Source organism: Silurus aristotelis (assembly GCF_946808225.1).
Source record: "Silurus aristotelis genome assembly, chromosome: 24".
In the NCBI taxonomy this organism is placed as follows: Eukaryota; Metazoa; Chordata; class Actinopteri; order Siluriformes; family Siluridae; genus Silurus; species Silurus aristotelis.
In genome coordinates, this window is record NC_139597.1 from 18593957 (window position 1) to 18619053 (window position 25097).

General features: G+C 41.0%; 2 protein-coding genes across 2 annotated transcripts; both read left to right on the forward strand.

Annotated features, from left to right (window-relative positions):
- The first annotated feature begins 2928 nt into the window (after positions 1–2928).
- Positions 2929–5721, forward strand: tigarb (TP53 induced glycolysis regulatory phosphatase b). Its single transcript, XM_083528648.1, has 6 exons — positions 2929–3057; positions 3681–3718; positions 3823–3944; positions 4193–4270; positions 4483–4593; positions 4976–5721. Exons 1-6 carry the CDS (start codon positions 3023–3025, stop codon positions 5366–5368), a joined length of 777 nt encoding a protein of 258 aa, XP_083384774.1. The 5' UTR covers positions 2929–3022; the 3' UTR covers positions 5369–5721.
- Positions 5722–15816: 10095 nt separating this feature from the next.
- Positions 15817–20526, forward strand: fgf6b (fibroblast growth factor 6b). Its single transcript, XM_083527754.1, has 3 exons — positions 15817–16436; positions 16864–16967; positions 20212–20526. The coding sequence occupies exons 1-3, from the start codon at positions 16103–16105 to the stop codon at positions 20386–20388; spliced, it is 615 nt and encodes a 204-aa protein (XP_083383880.1). The 5' UTR covers positions 15817–16102; the 3' UTR covers positions 20389–20526.
- The last annotated feature ends 4571 nt before the right edge of the window (positions 20527–25097 follow it).

Here is a 25097-nt window from a genome sequence, read left to right on the forward strand (position 1 = left end):
ATTTATTTATTTATTTTTTTTAAGTAATTTTTTATATTGGGGCTGGTTTCCCATCATGTTCGGTCGGGTTAGGTGTACTTGCAGGGTTTAACTGGTAAAGCATCAACCAAAGGTTGCTGAAAGAGGATTTAGAGGGTTTTTGCCTACTGGATTTTATTGTACTAGTTCAAAAATTATGCAGATTTACATTTTATTATTTTGCATCACTTTTTTTTTTTTTTTTTTTTTTTTGCATACTTTTTTTGTATAAGATTTTCTTTATAGAAATTCTTTTGCTTTTTTTTTTTTTTTTTTTTTTTTTTTTTACATTTTATTTTCGGCCATATCTTCAGATTTAATTTAGATAAGCCTATTCATTTGATCTATTCATCTAATTGTAGTACTTTTATACGTTGTTGCTCAATTTTTTTTTTCTCTTATAAACGTACTTGAATTTTACTCGTTCTGTATTTGAGAAGAAAAAGCGAAACGTTTCTGATTAAATACATCAAACGAAGGAAAGTGCCTTATGATGACATCATGCACTAACATGCTGTTTTACTCCAAAGTTACATTCCAGTGTAATGTGCTGTGTGTCCTGGTGTTCGCTTGTGAGGAACAAATTAATATAGCTTTTTTTTTTATTATTATTATTTTTTTTTTATAAGATTTTCTCTGATCGTCTGTCAGTATGCTGCTAAAATGGGAAAAAAAAAAGCTTTATTTTTGTTTTATTTTTTATTTTTTTACACCATGGCACCGCATGCCTACATTCCACTTCATTTGCTGCTATAACATACGCCTTTACATTTTTCTTTTATATTGTATGTTTCCTTCAAGCTGTTGCTGTTGTGTTACTGCTAGCGATAAAAGCAAAAAGGGAAGAGAAGAAAACCAACAAATGCTCGCTCACGTCATTGTGAACGTTTATCAGGGAGATTCTACTGCAAGCGATGAATGATGGACACTGAGGAACGTTCACGCTACACCTCTGGATCTGCTCTTTCCAAGCACGGTTGGAGCAATACCTTTATCTTTGTAACATTTTTTTCCCCCTTATTTTTCTCAGAAATGTTTTTTTTTATCCCCTTTAAATTCTCCTCCAATTGTGCAATTTACACGATTAAGACGATTTCATTTAATTTTTTTATTTTTAACCAGAAATTGTCCTCTAATGCAATTTATAGTAAAGTGACAGATATATATATATTCCTTTTTTATGTTTATTCTTTTTATTTTTATTTAAATTTTATTTTATTGTTTTTTTTTTTATTTATTTTTATTTTTTTATTGTCCTTCAGTGCAATTTATAGCAAATACTTTTTTTTTTTGCTATTTTATTTAGATTTTTTTTTATATCTTAAATTTCCCTTTAATGCAGTTTATAAATATAAGTAATACAATTATTTTCTATTATTTTTTGATTTTTTTTTTTTTTTTAATTGTCCTCCAGTGCAATTTATAGCAAAGAGATTATAATTTTTTTTTTTTACTATTTCATTTGGATTTTTTTTATATCTTAGATTGCCCTTTAATACAATTTATAAATCTAAATAATAACATTGTTTTTCTTTTATTTTCAGGGGTTTTTTTTTCCTTTTAATTGTCCTCTAGTGCAATTTATAGCAAAACAATTATTTTAACTTTTTTTTCTTTTTGGGATTTATTACATTGAATTGTTCTTTAATGCAGTTTATAGTAAAGAGATCATTATAGATATTTTGTATAATTATTTCAGGGTTTCTTTCCTTTAAATTATCCTCCAGTGCAATTTATAGCAAAGATAATATTTTTATAAATATATTTTTTTTTTACTAAAACATAATTTTTTTTCCCCAATTGACCGTCGGTGCAATTTACAGTAAATAGAAGTGTGTTTTTTATTGTCCTTCTTATATCCCTAAGTTGTTATTTACACCAAAGACAATTGTATATATTTTTAAATCGATTTTTTTTTTTTTTAAACTGTCAAACAATGCAATTTACAGTAAAGGCTTTAAAATTTTTTTTTTTTTTTTTTTTTTTTTTTTTTTTTTTACACCTTAAATTGTCCTCCAGTCGAATTGACTGTGTTTATTTGCTGTTGTTTTTTTTTTTATTTTTATAATTTTTTTATTTATAAATTTTAATTAGAATGAACGTCTCTTTCAGATCTTTTCTCCCAACATGTTTGTCTGTGTCACAGTGTTTGGTTTTATACAATCTGGTGCAAAAATTCTTTTCACTTGAAGATAAAAAAAAAAAATCTGAATATTTTTCTTTATTATATCCTCGTCTACATTCCAGTGTAAATCTCATGATCAGTGTGTGGTGCAGGCAATAAGTAATAATTGTAACTTTTTTTTTATATTTCTTACGTGTATCAGACATCAGATTTGTGATACAATTTACGGCAAAGATCAATAATTTTGGTGGGTTGTACCCTGATTATAAACTTGATTAAGAGAAAAGTCCATGTTTCACATCCTTTGTGTTCAATAAAGTTCAACAGGACACTTGTTTGGAGTGTGTGTGTGATTGTGTGGTTGTATGGGCGTATTGCTTAAATAAATATGTATGTTAATTAACTAAAATAATCACTTATGATTAAAACTAAGATTAATTAAAGGTATGACTAATTAATTACACCAGTCTAATAACATGAACTGAAAGAGAAATGTGTGATGCTGTAATATTAGCAGCCTTTCACATTTACTGTAACACTGCCATCTAGTGGCGATTACACACTGGTGCCCTGGAGGCACACAAGTGTATAGGATGTCTTTGGATGTGGGAGCATAAAATGTCTTTCTTCACTGGAACTACAAGACCCAAACCTGTTCCAGCATGACAATACCCCTCTACACGATGACATCTTCCATGAAGACCTGGGTTGGACCGGAAGAACTTTTCGTATAACTACATGAAGCAGTTTACGTCGATGTAGTTCTCGATTCTGCCACCTGATGGCGCGCGTTTTTCACTAACCCCACAGGGCGCCCGTTAGGTGACGTCATCCAACTGCGTCTCGTTTCCACGAGTCAGTAGAATCTACGTGTGTGTTATGATGCTTTCTTTGGGTCTGACGCTCGTGAGACAGTAAGTTTGTGTGTGAAAGAAAGAAAGGAATAAAGAAAGAAAGATAGAATAAGCGTGTGTAAGAGAGAGAATGAATGAATATGTGTGTGAGAAAGAAAGAGTGAAAGAATGAATGAGTGTGCGAGAGCGAGAGAGAAGTAAGGAAGAATGAATGTGTGTGAGAGAAATATTGTGTGCGTGTGTCTGTTTGTTTGTGTCTGTCTGTCTGTCTGTTTGTTTGTCTGTTTGTTTGTGTCTGTCTGTTTGTTTGTGTCTGTTTGTTTGTTTGTTTGTTTGTTTGTGTAAAGCAATTAATCTAGTCTGGGTTTATATAAAAAATGATATAAGGACTAAGAGTGTACCTGAGCACTAAGTAGTCTCTCTCACACACACACACGGCATCACAAAAATCTCTCACTCTCTCTGAAAGATCAATCCTCTAATTTTACCCCTGAATGAATCTGTAAAGGTTGCCAGAGTGTGCAGAACTCCTTCCTTACTAAGCTCATGTGATCAGAACCCTGTAGTTCTCATTATGCAGCTTTGCCAGTTTCCACTGGAACCCTGGTGGCACGACTTCAAAGTGTCTGAGACCCTAACCCATCATGGTGTGTGTGTGTGTGTGTTTGTTTTCTTCTCCTTAGTGGTGAAACTCAGTACAACAAGGACAAGCTGCTGCAAGGTACGAGCCAAAACCTGTAACGATTTGGAAATACTGATGACTGAAAGTTAAAAATGGATATTGTGTCTGTGTGTGTCTGTGTGGGTGTGTGTGGGTGTGTGGAGGTCAAGGTATTGACACTTCTTTGTCAGAAATGGGATTTCGGCAGGCAGAGGCTGCAGGCCGGTACCTTCAAGACCTTCACTTCACTAAGGCTTTTGTCAGCAACCTGCAGAGGGCCATCCAGGTGATACTGTGTGTGTGTGTGTGTGTGTGTGTGTGTGTGTGTGTGTGTGTGTGTGTGTGTGAGAGAGAGAGAGAGAGAGAGAGAGAGAGAGAGAGAGAGAGAGAGAGAGAGAGAGAGAGAGACAGTGAGTATGTGTGAGCGAGCGATTGAGTGTGTGTGAATGCGCACTATTCCTGTATGTCACTAGTTTGCTGTACTTTCCGAATTAAAAGATGAATAAGTTCATGGATCTCTCACTGTTTCTCCAGACGGCTGAGATCATCCTGAGAAGCAATCTGCACTCTTCGGGCGTTGAAATGGTGTTGGATCCGTTGCTCAGGGAGAGGGTGAGACTGTCGCTCCCATGTTTTCAGCTCTGTCCCGTGCTCTGTCCCGTGCTCTGTCCCGTGCTCTGTCCCGTGCTCTGTCTCGTGCTCTGTCCCGTGCTCTGTCTCGTGCTCTGTCCCGTGCTCTGTCTCGTGCTCTGTCCTGTGCTCTGTCTCGTGCTCTGCACCACTGTAGTTTCTCACTTTACACTGCTGCATTATGTGTTGTGCAGGGGTTCGGCGTGGCCGAGGGGCGACCCAAAGAAGACCTGAAGAACATGGCGAATGCAGCGGGACAAGCCTGCAGGGATTTCACACCACCAGGAGGAGAAACTCTCGAACAGGTACGAGCTTCGGAACGTAGTGCTGGAAGCGTTAACTCTTGTGGTCATGAGTTCAAATTCTTGCACCACCAAGTTGCCAACTGCTGAGGCCCTTAAATCCGGAAGCTCTTGATAAGGCTTTACTTCCTTATTTAGTCATTAGCCAAGTCCCACCAATCAGCTAGTTCGTTGTGATGAGCTCTCAAGTAGGGAAAGTGGAAGCTAGCGTGTACGTTTTCTTCTTCTTCTTCTTCTTCTTCTTCTTCTTCTTCTTCTTCTAGCAGCTAATGCAATATCATAGGGGAGCTGAATGCACCAGAAAACTCTAATTGCCCTCCCCTGCATACATGTCCTCACAAATGCTTAGTATTCCCCACGTGTGTGTGTGTGTGTGTGTGTACAGGTAAAAACCCGTTTCCGCAAGTTCCTCAAGTCCATGTTCCAGCGCATCCTAACCGACCACAGACCCGGTCCGAGCGCAGAAGCGTTCCCCGAATCGGCCCTCGATTCCTCAATCGCAGGATTTGCCGACGACGGCGTCGAGAACCTGCACGTCCACGTGTTAGTGGTGAGCCACGGCGCCTTTATCCGCGCCGCCGTGCGCCACCTGGTGGATGGGCTTCGCTGCAGCCTGCCCCAGGGGATCAAGATGAGCCAGGTGTACTCAGCCTGCCCCAACACGGGCATCTGCAGGTTCGTCGTCACGTTGCGGACGGACGAGGACGTCCCGAGACCTGTTGCGTTCCACTGCATCTTCATCAACAGAAAGGATCACCTCGCCGGACTGAAAGACTAGACACGTCGTCTCCTCTGCAGCTTTTTTTTCCAAACCTGTGATCAGTGTTGTATCATATTCTTTATTTATGGTCCTCAGATTTCTGTCGCAAAAAACACGTAATAATACAATTTGCATTTCCTTTTTTTTTTTTTTAACATTTACTGTATTTATTGGGACATTACTGTATGTATCACTGTATGTATTATGAATGAGATGTTAAAGACAAGCTTCGGTTTATTTTTTTCTTTTAGACTGACAAAATGCACTTTATATACAATGGCATAGAATCTTTTCCTTTTTTTGTGGAGGGGGGGCGCGACATGTTAAATCGTCCTCTGCCGTCAAAAATAAAGATTGATGAACACTTTATATCTGATTAGCTTTTTCTTGATATGGAATATTGTCTCACTGGAATTTTTCAAACATGGTTCTTCGCCATATTTTTTGCCACAAATTTGGATGCACACAATTGTATACAAAGTTTTTGGATGCAGGAGCAAAAAAACTTTTTCTGCACTTGAACCAGGAGACCCCAAACCCCTTCCAGCATGACGATGCTTATGTGCACAAAGCCGGGTCCATGAAGATATGGGATGTAGGTAGAGTCGCAAAATCGGCATAAAATTCATCTAAATAAAATAAAAGTTAAATAAAACTTCATCTGGGGAATTTGGGAAATATTCCAAATTGAAAACCTTTAAGGAATTTATGGGAATTATGACCAGCATTTTATTTGGTCATAAACTGACATGCATGCAAATGAAAACAGAAAAAAAATAATAATAATTAATTGTTACTATATATTTTTTTAGATTAAAACATAAACTTATGTAATATTTGTCATGTGAATACTCACCAAGATGGACATGCAGGATTCAAGAAATTGGACAGTACAGTGCATGTAGGGGGCGTGGCCTCAGTAACCCTGCAGTAAGTGTGCATGTGAATGATGAATGTGCAGAGTAGAACATTGAAATTGCATTAAATCTGGTTGTTTTAACCAGGTTTTTCCTGCAAGAACCACACTTAGGTTCCAGGTTATAGGCTAAACTGCAATATTGTAAATTCTCAGTTCCTGTTTATTCCCATGGAATGTTTCCAGTCTTAAAAAATCCTGGAATTTTGCAACCCTGTTGTAGCGGAACATCTCAAATGGCCTGCTAACTCTATTGAACATGAACATCACCTACATCAGTGGCTGAATCTCCACCAATTCTCCACACAATGTTCAAAAAGCTTTGGACAAACATATGTCTATATAATATACAGTCCTTAATAACTAGGAATGGTTGTCCAGAAGATGGCACTGCACACCCGGACCAGAAGCTTTTGGAAGCAGCATCCCTGACTCAAGGGGCAGAGAGCGAAAGGACACGTTCTCGTCGCAGTCGCCTACACTCTGGCCACAAGCAATCCCAGCCTCTCCCCTTCATTTTTCCATCCCTTGTTGGAAATGTGATCTTTCGGAAGCCTGTCATTTGCCTGTCGGTGAGTAGGCGGTGGTCTGGTCTCATTTGTCACACGGAGACGACCTGGATTGGTCCATAATCCTCCAGTCCAGAGAGTCTGCGGCCACGCATTCTTGCCCTCCCACGGGCGCCAAAAATATCAGGTGCAAACCAAATCCATGTCACACACACACACACACACACACACACACACACACACACATATATACACATATACACATATCATACTTATTAACACATCCTGTCTAGGAAACCTGAACATATGGTGGAGCCACACAAACGTGACCCTCAGGTAAACGTATTCACAGCATGCACGACTTCAGGAGTCAGTTGAAGTGCATGCGTGCGTTGGCATACACGTGTACGCATCTGTAATTACAGAGTATTGTCCTGTAGCATTATTTTGTTCCTTTGGACAGGAAGTGCTGCTGGTGATCATCCAGGTTTCGACGAACACGTCTCGGCACCCAAACAAAGTCACGTGAGCAGGATGTTTAGGGATGTGTAGAGTGTGCATGTGGCAATATGTTGTTTGCATAATATAAAGATAAAAAAGAAAAGGAAAAAGAAACGTGTAGAGTTTTTTTTTCTGATGGGTCATAACAGACAGGAAATGGGGACCATTTCAATATCAAGATTTTGGAATTTGAGTAAACAATAAGGTCAAACGGACAAAGTTTTGGACACCTGAGCATGTGCTTTTTGAACATTCAATTCCACATTTTCTATAATTAATATCCTCCACTATTCTGAGATTCTCCACTAGATTTGTGGAGAAACAATTGTGTTTGTAAAGGAAGGTACCCATCAACGTCCTGAGGTTCACTCAAAATTAACATTCTATAGAAGTCCACTCAAGTTCTTCAACTCCAATTTGTATGTTAATGGAGATTTTTTTTCTGTACACAAATGCATTGTGTTGCTGGAAAACGTTTGGGTCTCCTTGTTTAATTAAAGGGATAACTACAATTTAATCTTATACATCTTATACAGTCCAAGTGCTTCCAAGTTTGTGGGTGATCCTTGTGAATGTTCTCCCCGTGATTCACTTTTTCATAAATCGTCTACAAGACACACTGTAATCCAATTTGGCAAACACACACAAGCCTTTCATATCGTCCGAACCAAAAACCTCCCCAGGGTCTTTAGTTGTGTATTTGTGTGTGTCTGAGTGTGTGTGTGTGGTGTGTGTGTGTGAGAAGCAGACACTTAATTCAATACGGTGTAATGTGATGACTCTGCTTATACGTCTCTAGAAGTCTCCAGAGCCTGAATGGGTCAATACCGTCTTCTTGGGAGAAGCATTAATCACACGCTGTCCATATCCAAGTGTCCAGACGCCGTACCATACGTTTGTACACGGACGGTGGTGTGAGACGACACACTGCGTTGTGCTTATCTTGAGGAGAATATATATGAAAAAAAACGACACATGCTGCGATTTAATTAAAGAGAATCTCTCCGCGACGTCACCATCCGTTTCGATAACATCCGGACTGATTGGACATGCCTTGTGGTTGAAAAAGAAAAAGGACAGGGATATTTACGGCAGCACTCTGCCTTTCTAATGAGCGCCAATCAGCCTCTGCCTTTAATTAGTGGTTTACTGATTGCACTTCCCTTGTCTTCTATATAAGGCCTTCTACAGAAGGCTGCACGGGGCTTTTCGGATATCCAGTCGCGAAGGCTGTGTCCTTGCCTGATGATCTTCCGACTCGGAAAAGGCCACTAGGGTCAGGTTTCCTCCAGGCAGCTCCAGACTACATTTTGACCACAATAGCTGCTGCCACTGCCGTTTGCAGGCCTTGAGTGGGCAGCACAGGGAGTGAATATGAGCATTGTGTTTTTTCCGGCGTTTTTCCCCCCTCAGGTTTCGTGATATATAAGTACACACTTTCGAAGTTTTGCGGTTTGAGGTGCTAATTGCTCCTGGGGGGGATGAAATTTGAGCAAGACTGTGTTCCTAACTACCGATTAAGCCCTTTCACCCCGTTCCGGTGGCAGGGAACATTATGTCTTCTGAGCTATGACACATCCAGTAAGAGCACTGGTTCCTGTTTAAGAAAAAGAAGCTTGTTGGCTGATGCAGTCCTGTTTAGTTCCAGGATCTTAAGATCAAGGTTAAGATTGCATTTGTTTTACATGAAGTCGATTTCGTGTGCTAGATTTTGCCGGCTGGTCAAGAGGTTGAGGTCAGAGCTCTATAGCGTTCCGCTCAAGACCTTCCACTCTGAACCATGTACTATTAATGCACAGAGGCATCATCATGTTGGAACAGGTTTAGGTTATCCTGGTTATTATGAAGGAAAGATTTCATGCAACTGCATTTAACGACACCATATACACTTATGTAATTTTAATTTTATGGGAACAGTCTGGAGATGAACCACACATGGCATCTGGAAAAGTCAGGTGTTCCGATACGTTTATTCGTATAGCGTTCTCCCAAGTCAAGAGCATTTCATTTTCATTGACCAGCAGTCACATGGCTTCTTTCAGTCTGTTCAGCTTTTCATTCAGTGCGTTCAATAAATTGTATTTTCTATAAAAAACAGAACTAATTATCACATTTCTATCTATCTATCTATCTATCTATCTATCTATCTATCTATCTATCTATCTATCTATCTATCTATCTATCTATCTATCTATCTATCTATCTATCTATCTATCGCTTTAATTTGCTCCTCAGTTCTTTATTTATTCTGAGCAGATAGTCCACATGCAGAGACAAAACTGTGTTGAAATGCTGCAATGCAGTGAATTAATCCAGTAGACACACTGGATTTCTCCTCCACCAGAGGGCAATACCTCCAAAAAAAGAAAATATTTTGCACTCTATGTTCAGAAAAGAACTTCTCAGAGAGAGCTTCAGCAGTTTGGGGTTTCGGCCTGTCCTGGTGATCCAGAAGCTTTTTTGCCTTCTTACCTCTATAGACAGGTTTAGATCAAACGGCAAGTCAAAGAGAGCGAGAGCGCAGTGAGATCAACCTGATACAAAGAGGAAATGGTTTCATATTTCTTAATGGGATTAAAATAATTCTGATGATGATGATGATGTTATTGTGACGTGAATTTTTTGTGTGTTAGGGACAGGATATATATATATATATATATATATATATATATATATATATATATATATATATATATATATATATATATGTGTGTGTGTGTGTGTGTGTGTGTGTGTGTGTGTGTGTGTGTGTGATGTGTGTGTGTGTGTGTGTGTACAGTATATGTGTGTGTGTGTGTGTGTGTGTGTGTGTGTGTGTGTGTCTGTGTGTCTGTGTGTGTAAATATTGGATATTTAGTACACATATATAAGTTGTTTATCTTTCTGTCTGTGTGTATCAGTGCGCGTCAGTGCACACACTCCCCTTTCATCTACAAAAATTACCTTGCTCGACATTCCTTGCTTTCTGCCCCCAACTAACCCACCCATTCCTAGCGTGTGTGTCCTACCAGAACTCCAACCAGCCAGTGGGGAACGATGCTCATGCTTTCACACTCACTTTGAGATTGCCGCCGGCACACTTGACGCCTGAAGGGGGTGAGAACGTGCAAAGTGGCCCACGAATGTCCGAATGAAATGTCTTACATTCCAGCACTGGACTTCATGGCCTGGTGTTGGGTTCCAGCCGGAGAGACAGAAGAACTTCAAGTGCACTACACACTCCTCTGAAATCTGTTCCCTGGTTACTGGTACGTTCCAAACTAAACAACATACTTCAATATAGTTAGAAACCGTTCGGGATGTTCTTTAAAAATAATAATCAGCTTTTGGAGAAACTCAGAATACCACTCTGTGCAATTGTGGTGAGCGGAAAAGCATCTCAGAATGAAAACCTGCAAGACAACTTCGTCTCATTATAAACTATATGAATTAAAGTTTGTGGAGAAATCAAATAAATAAATAAATTTTGTCACATACACATTCATACAGAAATGCTTATTATAACTGTCCAACATGTAAATAGATATAGTATAAATAATAAATATAAAAATAAAAATATAAAATAAATAAAAAATATAAAGTGTAAAATATCCAGTGTTCCCAGAATAGGATTCGGATTCATTGTAACGCTGAACAGCATCATCAGCACAATCTGAAGATAGAATTGATTTAAAAAAATGTGGTCTTGCTGCATCTGTATTATTCTTGTTATTTGCCCCTGGTGGTCACAAATGGGAACTGCATCAATCGCATTTAAAGGTCCATCGGGGCAGGATTCACCCTGCCTCATGCTGGATCGGTTAACAGAGTTGCCATTTTTTGGGGATCATTCAAATTTTTGCAAACAAGGCAAGCACAAGTCTCTAAAAGTGAGAAAGTGAGATGGTGGAGAAATGGGTGTGCATCACAGTGACCTTGTTTCTCTGTGAAATAGAAAAAAAAATAAAAATTTCTAATTTCCTAAATAGTTAGAGGATAGATTCTGATTATTATATTAGCTAAATCCTGGCAACCCTGGTGAACACCTGCTGTATCAGACACTTTTGAACAAATATATCTCTAAAACTAGCCAAAGAATCTGAATCTGCATCTCAGAATGCGCAGTACATCTAACCTCAAGGGTTGAGGTCAGAACTCTAAATTATGCCACTCAAGATCTTAATTTCAACCTTGGATCTTTAGGATCATTTTGTGTGATGAATGAAAAACAAAAGTACAGTGACTCATGCATTTATTCCAGGCAGGATGACCTCTAGTTCTGAAAGCTGGCTGCATTTATGCCTGAGTCATTCTCCCCCCCCCCCCCCCCCCCTCCAGTACATGTTTTAGTACTTCAAGTTCTCTGTCTCTCTGCAGGGGGCAGATGCAGTGTCCTCTCAAACCATGCATCTGTCTCTGATCCTGTCAGTTTAGTCAACTGTGGAACATTAAAACTGCCTGGCCACACAGTGTGGCTCTGAGAAACCTTAGTGCAGAAAAGATTGATTGTCACTAAATGTATTCAGTATCAAGATCAAAACTCAATTCAGATTCAGATTCCTGCTTCTGCTTCGTGCATTCTGAGATGCCGTTCTGCTCAGCCTGGTTGTAAAGAGTGGCTATTTGAGTTGCAATAACCTTTCTGTAAAATGAAATCAGTCTGGAACTTTAGAAGCTCTTGAACCGTATTAATTTTTAATGCAGTTTGCTCTGCTAGTCAACATGATTTGACATATTTTGCATAACGTTGCAGGCGTACATGGGTTAAGTGGGTGTGTTAAGTGCATTATCATTTGCTAGACTGTCAGGAGTCTTTCTAACTACTAAAAAGTAAAGGACGTTTTTTCTATACTTTCCAAGACTTTGGGAAAGTATAGAAAAATGGCTTTAAGTTTTTTGAATGAAAAATGTTATTGTGAATTCCCCTGCACACTTCACCCATATTACATATTGTAAATTAATGTTTTTTTCCTACAGCCTCTACTATATACTGAGATCCACAATTAATACATTATTTTAAGGAGTTCAATTATAAAACATATATCTGATCTCCCCCAATGAATCATTATTGATTTATTATTATTTTATTAATTTTTGCATTTTGATTTATTTTATTTTATTTGTTTGTTTGTTTTATTTCTTATTTTTTCATCTGTTTCTAGTATTATGTACATATTCTAAAATGAAAAAAAAATAAAATAAAAGAATAAGAAAAATTTTATGGTAGATAAGTGTGTAACTATTTCTGTTTTGGAAATGGTTACTGCACTAAAGATTAAGAATTTAAAAAGAAAAAGATTGGCCTTCTTGTATTATCCCTTCGTAAATCATATTCATACTTATACATGTGTTGCACAGGGTCTTTCTGTAAAATTAGGATGTCAAATATCCAACACAAAAAAATAAGAAGAGAAAAGAAAAGAAAAAAAAACCCAGCCTTCCCTGGGGTATTAAATGTTTAATGGGTTTTCATGGTCCTTATGTCATGCTTGGGTAATTCTCTGCCTGCTGTTTTTTGCCTCTTTTCAGCTCAAGTACCAGGGACAGATATAGAAAATTATTTATGGGGTGGCAAGAGGGTGGCATGAGAATTATGAGGGGTGGAGTCATTTGTTCGAATTATGCTTTAATAGAAAGACAAGGTTTTTTGCCATTATTTGGCAAAAAATATGGCCCACTCCTCCACACAGATCTTCTCTAGATCAGTCAGGTTTCTGGCCTGTCGCTGAGAAACACGGAGTTTGAGCTCCCTCCAAAGATTCTCTATTGGGTTTAGGTCTGGAGACTGGCTAGGCCACACCAGAACCTTGATATGCTTCTTACAGAGCCACTCCTTGGTTATCCTGGCTGTGTGCTTCGGGTCATTGTCATGTTGGAAGACCCAGCCTCGACCCATCTTCAATACTCTAACTGAGGGAAGGAGGTTGTTCCCCAAAATCTCGCAATGACTTTCTCCCATGACTCTTCTGGATCATCCAAATGGTCATTGGCAAACTTAAGACGTGCCTGGACATGTGCTGGTTTAAGCAGGGGAACCCTACGTGCCATGCATGATTTCAAACCATGACGTCTTAGTGTATTACCAACAGTAACATTGGAAACGGTGGTCCCAGCTCTTTTCAGGTCATTGACCAGCTCCTCCCGTGTAGTTCTGGGCTGATTTCTCACCTTCCTTAGGATCATTGAGACCCCACGAGGTGAGATCTTGCATGGAGCCCCAGTCCGAGGGAGATTGACAGTCATGTTTAGCTTCTTCCATTTTCTAATGATTGCTCCAATAGTGGACCTTTTTTCACCAAGCTGCTTGGCAATTTCCCCGTAGCCCTTTCCAGCCTTGTGGAGGTGTACAATTTTGTCTCTAGTGTCTTTGGACAGCTCTTTGGTCTTGGCCATGTTAGTAGTTGGATTCTTACTGATTGTATGGGGTGGACAGGTGTCTTTATGCAGCTAACGACCTCAAACAGGTGCATCTAATTTAGGATAATAAATGTAGTGGAGGTGGACATTTTAAAGGCAGACTAACAGGTCTTTGAGGGTCAGAATTCTAGCTGATAGACAGGTGTTCAAATACTTATTTGCAGCTGTATCATACAAATAAATTGTTCAAAAATCATACATTGTGATTTCTGGATTTTTTTTTTTAGATTATGTCTCTCACAGTGGACATGCACCTACGATGACAATCTCAGACCCCTCCATGATTTCTATGTGGGAGAACTTGCAAAATAGCAGGGTGTTCAAATACTTATTTTCCTCACTGTATATATATAAAAGAAAGAAAGAAAGAAAAAGATCAAAAGAAAGTCCTCAGATTTTAAATAGTTTGACAGCTATGGATTCAGTATTACTGAAATGACTGTTGATGGTGGTGGTGGGAGGCGTTTTGGGGGAATCCAGTAGCTTGTTCTCTTTTCCACCTCATCGCTACTGTACTTTGCAATATTTCAGCCTCCATCTTCTGCACTGTCCTATTTACGAGTAGTTACTTCATCCCGCTCTCGCTCTATTCCTGAAATTTGCCGCATGACCTAGTTCTAACAATCTGCTTGAACCCCCTCTTTGTCTAAAAATGGACATATTGTTGTCTTCCAGGTCAATGTTTCTTCATCCTTGGTTTAAATAAATGACCTGCTACTGTACATTTTATTTTATCATCTCAGTCCCATTGTACTCAGTCCCATTGTAAATTTAAAGAAAAATAAAAAGTTACCTGTCCGAGGTCCTGGATTAGAAAACATCTACCTACATCATTTATGAGGTCCTGATTAACAATTTCTATCCTGATGGGTGTGGTTCCTTCCAGCCCCAAAAAAAGGATCTCTCACTAAATAATGCAAATAATGTGGTTTTTAGCGCTGCCGGATTTCCAGGCACTTATTAAAGATTTTTTAAAACACTTATTCTTCACCATCATCATCCTCACAAAATAATCAAATCTTATTTGACTTAAATTCATTTGTGTTATTTGTGGGAAGATCTCATTCTAGAAAGATGATAATTCCTGCAATGCAGTTCTCAAGACTTGTGGAATCAATGCCAAGGCCCATCGGGTCACCCAATAACACTTTCTACTGTATTTCTCTCTCTTTCATTGGTCTCTATCGCCATATCTAACAAACACTCAGCAAAATGTAGGTGAATCGGCGAGTTGCATGAAGCCGTCGTCTCAGCAATCACTCAGCAGAAATGTCCTGCCGCTTCAACTGCTGTCCGTCTATCGATCTGGTGCTTAGTGTGTCTATTGAGCTGTCATTATTTCCCACTGGCAATTTGTTTTGATGATACAGCATATGACTGTGCACATGTAGCAGTAACACACACACACACACACACACACACACACACACACACACACACACACACACACACCCATGTACTGTCTGAAGTCTGGTCAGTGTACCTGGAAGCTTGTTTTTTGCAAGCATCCAAGTATTGATTTGAATTGGGGGGGAAACTCAGTGGTTAGGATGTTGGACTTCAGATCAGAAGGTCATGAGTTCAGATCCAATCACGAATAGGTTGCTACTGCTGGGCCCTTGAGCATGGCTCTTATCTCTTTCTCAGATGCTGTGCTGGCATCAGTGGTACATCACTGCTCAGCATCACGCATCCCAATCATCCAAACCCTTCGTGCATGGTCATCATACCTTGAGGTGCAATGAAACAGCTTAATATTTCATAACCTGTATAAACTTCCTCCAAAAAAGATATGGGGGGGTATAGGGTGTTGGGGGGGGGGGGGGGGTAGGTGGCGGGGGTTGGAATGGGTGCCATTGCTCTCCGGTGACAAGTATCCTGTTTTTACACCTTCCATCTAAATTAGGAAGCAGCCTGGGCAGCCATATGACCAGCGCCCCAAATTGGGACGCTTGTAGTCCCATCCATCGGCCGTGTAGCTACCAGCAAAACTTTCTCCCTCCTCCTCCTCCTCCTCCTCCTCCTCTCCCTCCTCCTATTCCTGATCGCGCGGGACAGCGCGTGAAGACGGGGTGATGTCGCACGTCAGGATGCTGGGGGCCTGGCAAGGTGTGATAGGTGTTCGGTGAGTGTGGGGCCACACACACACACACACACACACACGCACGCACTGAGCGATCCGGCGTTGCCCCTAAAAGCAAAGAGGCGAAACATGCTAATCATTACGATCAGCAGCAGCACAGGCACCGCACGTCGCAGCGCGCTCCTGCTCCGTCCCCCATCGAGTCCGGGGACGTGCTTCGCTCCTGAAACCCTGCTCCGTGACGCTAAAATAAGCTCGTGCGGCCATGCCGGAGGCAGGGGAACGGGAGGAGCGGTATTTTTAGCGCCGTGCGCCGCTGCGCACCACGTGCCCCCGCGGTAAACCGGATGGCCATTGCGCGAAGGTCGTTCGCCAGTATGGTGCGCGAGGCCGGCGCGCGCTGGACGCTCGGCGCCGTGCTCCTCCTGGGCATGCTGACCGGGATCGGGCCGCCGGGCGCCGGTGCCAGCAACGGGACATGGCCCGAGCGCCGCTGGGAGAGCCTGCTGTCGCGCTCGGTGCTGGCCATCTCGGGAGAGAGAGCGGACACAAGCTGGGAGAGCGACTATTTGATGGGCATCAAGCGCGTGCGACGGCTTTACTGCAACGTGGGAATCGGGTTTCACCTGCAGGTCTTCCCAGACGGCCGGATCAGCGGCGTGCACGACGAGAACCAGTACAGTGAGTTTGCGTGCGGAAATTCGGTAACGCAACACGCGCACGCACACACGCATACACACTTACACACACGCGCGCGCACGCACGCGTCCAGGACGCACTCGATCTCCCTCCCTATTTATTCACATTGTAGTGCGTTTATTTACCCCCTAGAAATAAATAATTGAATAAGTGTAAAGTGGCACGTCCACGTGACATGAATGCTTGCACGGATATAGATAGAGTGCAACTTATTTTTACACCGAAGTCCTGAATCCACTCCGGTCCTGTCCCGAGTGCACGTGAAGTGCGTTTTTGACTGCGTTTGGAGCGAAGCCGCGGACGTGCCCGCACTTCTGCCGGCGTGCTGCTGCTCCCAGTTCTTCTGCTGCTGCTGCTGTTGTGGGACGAATGTGAGTCGTAACTCGGTGGTTGTTGCTTTTCTGCTCAGGTTTGATCGAGATCTCGGCGGTGGAGCGCGGCGTGGTGAGTCTGTACGGCGTCAAGAGCGAGCTCTTCGTCGCCATGAGCAGCAGGGGAAGACTATACGGCTCGGTAGGTATCCACATCACCTTCATCCTCATCCTTACTCTGATCCTCCTCCTGTTTTTGTCGCACCTAGAACCTCTAGGGCTTGTCCCAAAGCTTTAAATCTGGGTCTACATACTCTAAGAAGAAGAACCAAGTGACAATCATGGATCAATATATTTAAATGAACAGGCAGAATTTTCACTCGGATAAAATTTGCAGATTCAGCAAAAAAAAAAAAAAAAAAGAAGTGGTAACACCATAGTAACAATAGTGTAAAAAAAAATAAAAAATCACGTGATAAACTATTCATATAATTTCATCCAAAACTGTCACTGTGACCTCAAAAGTACACTTGATGTTTCCACATGCACTTTTTTCTGAAACTTTTCACAAAGTCGGAGGCACGCAAATCTATAGGACGATTTTGGATGCACTGTTGTGAAATTTCTCTTGAACTTCGAGACATGACAATGCACCTGTGCACAAAGCCTGCTCTATGAAGGTATGGTTTACATGGGTTGGAGTGGAAGATCTCCTGCTACAGAGCCCTGGAGTCAACCCTGTTGAAAACATTTGGGATAAATTGGAATGCTGAATGCATCCCTGCTCTCCTCATCTCATCCACACCAGATTTCCTTATCCAGAGTTAAGGGCCTTTTTCAAGGGCCCAGAATTGGCAGCTTGTTGGGTCTGAGATTCATAACCTGCGGATCAGAAGTCCAAAGCATTACTAACACCCTTGTGGCTGAATGGGCAAAGATCTTCACAAAATCTAGTGGACTATCTTTCCAGAAGATTGGGAGGTCACTATAATAGCAAATAAGAACTCAGTGTAAAAATAGATGTTCAAAAAGTTGTCCACAAACTTTTGTCCATGTAGTATAAGTGTGACATGGTTAAAGTGTAGCCTTGTAGCCTTGTTCAAAGTTTTCACATCCTTTACACGATGCTCTCGCTGTAGTTGTGCAATTCAATCCAGGTTTCCTTGTGACAAGCAAGTTACCGAGCCAGCATGACCGAGACAGTTCCGAGTCTCGAATGTCAGGTCAAAGCAAAACATCTCACTTCCTCTGAGCTTTAGTTTTATAATTCATTTGGGCACGAAAAGTCTGTAGCGCCGTAACACAAGCGACGTTTCGACTGGCGTTAAAAGTACCTATTAAAAGTCTTGCGGCCATTTTTATCACCTTGCTGTAGCCTGGGAATTTACAGCATTATCTCAGTCACATAAATTTGTCTAAACTTAGTGAAAAGATGTTCCACTAGATATTTGTGGGGATATGTAGCTCATTTAGCCACAATGGTGTTAGTAAAGTGACGTAGGAAACGTGAAGAGGCCTAGGGTGTTCAGTAAGGTTCATAGCAGAAGATCTTCCTCTCCAAATTATATCTTCATGGAGAAAATCTCCTAGTACAATTGAAAATTCAATGCCACCACATCCAAATACAATTGTGAGCCTCCATTTTTTCGGAACAGTTTGGTGAAGATCCACATATCACTGGTAAAAATGGTTGTCCCAATACTTTTGCCTGTACAGTGTATATTGGTGCTATGTTTTTTTGTGTGGTTGCATAGTCCAAAATGTGAGTGGATCAGACTACTTTATTCTATATTCGATTCTGATTGGCTGGAAATTGTGTGGCAATTATAATAGAAAGCTGACTTTTTCGAATTCTATAAATTGAATATATTTATTCTATATTTTATTTGATATGCTTTATGCTTTTAATATATTATTTAAAAAAATATGAAAAACAGCACCAGGAGCTAACTCCAACAGCTTAATTATTAATCTCTCATTGTGTCTCCATTAACCCTGTAAATAAATGTAATCAGGCACTACTTTATTGCTGGGTGTGATTCGGAGCAACAGGATTGTAGCTTTAATGAGATGTATATAAAATGAGGCAAATAAATATCTATTCTGTCCCTTTTGCTCTCCAAGCATGAACAACAGCTTGAACTCGTCAATGCTAGGAACTGACCTTCGCGGATAAAGACATGACAGATGTATTTGAGCAGTTAGAATTTGGTGCTTTGAGTACAATTCTCTCATACCGACCACTAGATGTTCAACATGGCACCTCATTATAAAGATTGATATTTAGAATTGTTGCTCTCCACAAAGATGGCAAAGGCAGAGAAGATCAGTAACACTCTGACACAGTTACAGACTAGTGGTCAGGGTCATACAGAGGTTTTCCAAGACGGGTTTCACTCTTCCGGACTTTGCAATGGTCCTTCAAAAAACAGACACGAGTGCTGCAGCATTGCTTTATAGGTTGCAAAGGAAGAATGTCTGCTTGTCGGTGCTCAGACCGTACATCACACACGGCAACAAGTCAGTTTGCTGGTCGTTGTCCCAGAAGGAGCCTCACCTGAAGTTGGCTCACAAGAAAGCAGTTTGCTTGAAGACGACCTGTTCAAGAGCATGAATTACTGGAACCATGTCTTGTGGTCTAATGAGACTATGGTAGACTTGTTTGCATCAGATGTTGTCCAGCATGTGTGGTGACGCCTGGTGAGGAGTTATCAAAAAATTGTGTCTTGCCTACAATCAAGCATGGTGGTGGTAGCATCATGATCTGAGGCTGCATGAGTGCTGCTGGTACTAGATTCATGGAGTGAAACAAGATTTCCATTATGTACTGTGACATTCTGAAACAGAACATGATGCCCTCCCTTCAGAAACTGGGAGAACAGCAGTTTTCCAACATAATAACGACCCCAAACACATCACCAAGATGCATCTGCCATGCTGAGGAAAGTAAAGGTAAAGGTGATGAAGTGGCCAAGTATGTCTCCAGACCTGAAACCTATTGAGCACCTGTAGGTAATCTCAAGCAAAAGATCCATGTGTCAACATCCAGCAGCTCCATGATGTTATTATGGAGGAGTGGAAGAGGATCCCAGCAACAACCTGTGCAGCTCTGGAGAAATCCATGACCAGGAGGATAAGGCAGTGCTGGATAACAATGGTGCTCACACTAAATATTTACACTTTGGACACAGTTTTGACGTGTTTTTTGTGACGATACTGGCTGTATGAGTTATTTTTAAGAGGACAGTAAATCTGTACTGTATAGAAGCTGCACATTGACTCCTCTAAAGTTTAATTTCTTTAATATTTTCCATTGAGAAAACGTAATAAAATAGTTGCTGTATAATATATATATTTATATATATATATGGATATTTATATATATGGAAAATGGCTACGATTCCAAACTCATCTGTATTTATTTTTTTCTCACTTTCATTTTTCAGCCCACCTTTAAACCCGAGTGCATGTTTAAGGAGACTTTGCTGCCGAACAACTACAACGCCTACGAGTCTTTCGTTTACAAGGGATTCTACATCGCTCTCAGCAAACACGGCCGAGTGAAGAGAGGCAACAAGGCCAGCACCTCCATGACGGTCACTCACTTCCTCCCTCGAATATGAGCGAGGCGTGCAGAAACCGCTCTCGTTTTGCACACGCCGTCCGGTCCGCTCTCTCTCTCTCTCTCTCTCTCTCTCTCTCTCTCTCTCTCTCTCTCTCTCTCTCTCTCTCCAACACGGGAGGCTCAAAGGACGACGACGACGATGACGATGACGAACTATACGTACCCACCAAAAAAAAGAAAAGAGAGAATATGATTATTTATTTGTGACTTGATATATGTATATTTGGATAGCCAAATGTTTTTGATTTTTATTATATAGGCCACTTTTTTTGCTGCTTTTTCATTATGGACATTGTTGCTCGTGGATATGGAGACTGCCTCTGTCTCTTCACCTTATTCGGTCGCTTAAACAGGACGTAAGGAAATACCGGATGGAGACGACAATATGTGTTTTTTTTGTTAAATGACCTCAGAGCGGCTTATGGGTTAAAAGGATTAACTTATGCAGAGTTATGCCGCTTTTTTTTTTTGTTTGTTTGTTTGTTTTTTGTCTGTGCCAATGCAAGCTTGATCGTTGTTGTTTTTTTTTTTGTTATATATGCTAACATCTTGATTTTTATTTATTTTTTTATTATTTCTCTAGTTCTCCTCCCATGGAAATGTGAGAGCACTTAAAGCAACACGGATCCTTTTTTTCGCTGCATGATGAGCTGAGGTGCCTTGGCATTCCTCCACGCCGCCCCTTTAACATGCATTCTCCGAACGCCCCAGGGAGTCAGAAATAGGGCTGACATGTTAGCCAGGTCTCTGGAGGGACTCTCCCGCTGAGGAGGGTGTGTGTGTGTGTGTGGGGGGGGGGTGTTTAGGAATGGGTATGAGGGTGTTTGATGGCTGTGTTTAATCTCAATTTCCGAGTTGAAAAAAAAAGTAATCGTTCTCCGTTACGTTTCCGGCGGGTTACTTAGAACCGTTTGCTAATGCACTTCAGCTTCCTGAGGTGTGTTTCCGTTCGAATTTTGAGACCCTGCAATGCTCGTCACTGGAATGGCTGAACGGCGGTACACTTGATATATGCTAAAATAAGCTCGTTTTTATAGTATGTATGTATGTGCTGGTCTACTCAAGCAACGAAGCTGCTGAACATACCAAAAAGCTCGGCCCAAAAAAACAAACAGGAAAAATATTTATTTATTCGTGTGTGTGTAAGAAGAGAGAGAACGATCGAGAAAAAGAACGAGAGTGTGTGTGTGTGTGTGTGTGTGTGTGTGTGTGTGTGTGTGTGTGTGTGTGTGTGTGTGTGGAGCGAAGCAGCTCGTAGCAGTGTCCCCAGGGGAAGTGTGTGTATGTATGTATGTGTGTGTGTGTGTGTGTGTGTGCGTGTGTGTGTGTGTGTGTGTGTGTGTGTGTGTGTGACAAGCTGCAAGGCTAAGCCTATTTGCTGCAGCTGCACTGCAGTGCTGTCTCAGGGCTACTCTGCTGCTGTTAGCCATGCAAATAAAATGATAGGGTTGCTGCCATAGCGTTTTCGCGTGCGCGAAGACATCCGTGGCTCTTTGGTACCGACTCGAATGGGCGAAAACACAGGTTTCGCTAGGCACGTTTTCGAAGGTGCTATTTTCATCCAGAGAAAAGATGCATGTCGCAGCCACATTTGTTTGTTCGTTCTCGCCGGAAACTATGCGGCTCCGTGGGGTGGAGACGCCAGCTTCCGAAATACCTGAGTGCAGCGAGCATCATCGCAGTTATTCCTGTTAAAAAAAAAAAAAAAAAAAACCTCCAGCACTTGTCAGGGCCTTGGGATTCCAGCGGTAACCTCGGGGCCAGGCCTGGTCAGATAGCCGCCCATTTTTAGTCCATGCTCAAGGACGCAGACAAACCCTGAGCCCTGAAGTTCTCGGGGTCACAGATGCTTCTGTGAATTCGTGTACAAGTTCGGGTGTGATAGTATACCAACGGGAAGGTCCTACCACAAAACAGGGTAGCCATAGGATTTGATTTCTGAACATCCTCAATCCTTCCCCCATGTAAATCCATCATCTCAAATCTCATATCATTGTTTAACACTGTTACGTGAGTCTGATTGTGTACTGAAAGTTGCATGAATGCATGTAAAGGTTTTGGTGTTCGATTTCATTTTCACCCCTGCTTTCATACCTTGAAAGATTCTTTTATATCCATCACATCGACACTATCATGTGCAAGCACCTGACTTGCGATTGGCTGTTGAATAGGAAGCTGATTACTCTTTATCACATTCTATGGAAGAGCATAGGATCGATTATATGCACTTGGCTCTGGTTCCTCACTCTTTACTGTCATTACTGTGTGTACGAGTACCACAATGTACACGATATGGACAACATCTTTTGTGGACACCTGAACATAAGATTGATATGTGCTACTTTTTGAACATCCCATTCCACATCGAGTTTAAATTTGCTCTTGTAATAACCTCCACTAGGAACCCCTGGGAGGATGTTCCTCTAGATTTGTGGTGATTTGTGCACCGTTCTGGCATTGTACTTTGTATTTCTGGAACAGTTTCGCGTTCAAGGAAGAATTTCATGCTAGCGCATCTTCAAGACGTCTGAAAAATTAGCGTCCCTATAACTTGGGATCAGTTTGACGAAGAACCACGTGTGGCTGGAAAAGTCCGGCGTCCCATCTTAGCTTTTGTGCATAGAGTGTATTTGTTGTCTATCGAATCGCATTGTTCGAAACTCACAACAACAAAAAAAGCATCACGTCACCAAAGTTTCTCCTGCCAAAAGAATTTTTAGATTGTCATGCATGCCTTAGATTTGGAACAGAAGAATGTGGCGCGGGAACGTCTGAGAACGGGGAGCGATTCCTGAACGCAGACGTGCACGTCAAGCAGATTTATTGAGACAGCTGTAAAAATGTTTATTGGCCATCCAATATGGAAGCCGCTTTCCTGTGAGATGTGGCCTGTCGACCTCAGGAGAGCCACGAATGTCTTTGTGAAGGTGGGCCGAACCCTCTGTTCTTCACAACAACAATCCCCCCCCCCGCCATCCCCCCACCCCCCTTCCGAGGCTCAGGAATCCACGGCGCACCAGGCATCAGAATGTCATACGAGTCCTGCGATTGGGGATCTCGTTGTCCTCTCAAGCTTTTTTTAAAGGGTGCAGCTGGAGCCCGGTTGCTAGATATCCCCTTTCTAAAAAAATGCACGTGTGTGTGTGTGTGTGTGTGTGTGTGTGTGTGTGTGTGTGTGTGTGTGTGTGTGTGTGTGTGTGTGTTAGGGGACGTAAACAAATTCTATAGATTGTCGGGAAATTCACTGGAATTTTGGTGTCGTTCTGTGATTCAGATTTGACTAGCATTAGATTCAGTCATTGAATTATTTATTTATTTATTTATTTTATTTCTATTATTTATTATTTATATGTCACAGTACCTCAGATTTCAGCCAGCTTGTATCCGTCCGGTAAAAGCGTTTGGATACTGCGATAACGAGGGAGCGTTTGTGAAATTGTCAAATCTCTTTCTTTTTTTTCTCTCTCTCTCTCTCTCTCTCTCTCTCTCTCTCTCTCTCTATATATATATATATATATATATATATATTCTGTTATGTATTTATTTCTGTTTCCTCTCCTCCCTCATTGTGTTCTTCCCAACCGTTCTCCTTTTTGTTCTCCACTGTCGAACATATACCTCACCTCCTGCCTTAGTTATGATTTCTTACAGCGATTGCGAAGCGACAGGAAACACGTCTTCAGTTTGTTTTTAGGAAAAGAACAAACAACGACAAAAACGACGATGATGCGTGTGCAAATTAATATATATTGGGGGGAGGGGGATGGGTTTTCCTTTTATTTTTGTACGTATGTGCTGTGCACAGCAGTGTAACCGTATTCCTGATACCAATAAAAAAAAAAGTTTGATTTTGTAACAAGCGGATCGTTTTCTCCCTGTGAACTTTTCGACCTTTGAGAATCTACGATGTTTAACTGATCAGTAAAAGCTGAGAATGATCAATCAGGTAATATTGTTTTCAGACAGACAGACAGACAGACAGACAGACAGACAGACAGACAGACAGACAGACAGACAGACAGACAGATAGATAGATAGATAGATAGATAGATAGATAGATAGATAGATAGATAGATAGATAGATAGATAGATAGATAGATAGATCTTCACTCTTATTTCAAGATGTTCCTCTAGATTTTGTGTAGATTCAGCTTCTAAAGTCATGCACTGGTGTAAGTGAGGTAAAGAAGATTCATTTTAAAAGGGTTGTTCCCAAGGGTTTATAGCTCCACAGCAGGCCACTCAAGATCTCCCACTCCAACCAATATCTTCATGGAGCTGGTTTTGTGCTGGAACAGATTTGGTGCCTCCAGGTTTGCCATTTTACAGTTTTTCTCATTTGCTTTGGAGCATTTTTCGAATCATCCTTAAGATTTGCAAATCAGTAAGTGCATTCTCAAAACAATGTGTACAAACAGCACAATACACTGGATTTTTTGCACAAAATCCTTAGTGCTTCACTCAAAAGTAAGTATTTGTGTCAATGATCATATCATTACCATCAAAATAACAAGTCCTTTTATCATTGTTTACAAACAAGATGTCAAAATGTTTAGTCATTTTTTTCAATATGACTGATTTATTTTAGTATTTCCTGATTTAAAGTATATTTTGCATTACAAGTATTGAAAATGCACGAGGCTGAAGTGGCAACTATGAATTTCAACAGCACAAATTTACACATTACTGTATGTGGGATATTGATTG

Coding starts and splice junctions, on each gene's coding strand:
- tigarb (XM_083528648.1), top strand. CDS start 3,023: ATGATGCTTTCTTTGGGTCTGACGCTCGTGAGACA. Junction 3,945..4,192: donor ACCTGCAGAGGGCCATCCAG/GTGATACTGTGT, acceptor CTGTTTCTCCAG/ACGGCTGAGATCATCCTGAG. Junction 4,271..4,482: donor ATCCGTTGCTCAGGGAGAGG/GTGAGACTGTCG, acceptor TGTGTTGTGCAG/GGGTTCGGCGTGGCCGAGGG.
- fgf6b (XM_083527754.1), top strand. CDS start 16,103: ATGGCCATTGCGCGAAGGTCGTTCGCCAGTATGGTGCGCGAGGCCGGC. Junction 16,437..16,863: donor GCACGACGAGAACCAGTACA/GTGAGTTTGCGT, acceptor TTTTCTGCTCAG/GTTTGATCGAGATCTCGGCG. Junction 16,968..20,211: donor GGGGAAGACTATACGGCTCG/GTAGGTATCCAC, acceptor TTCATTTTTCAG/CCCACCTTTAAACCCGAGTG.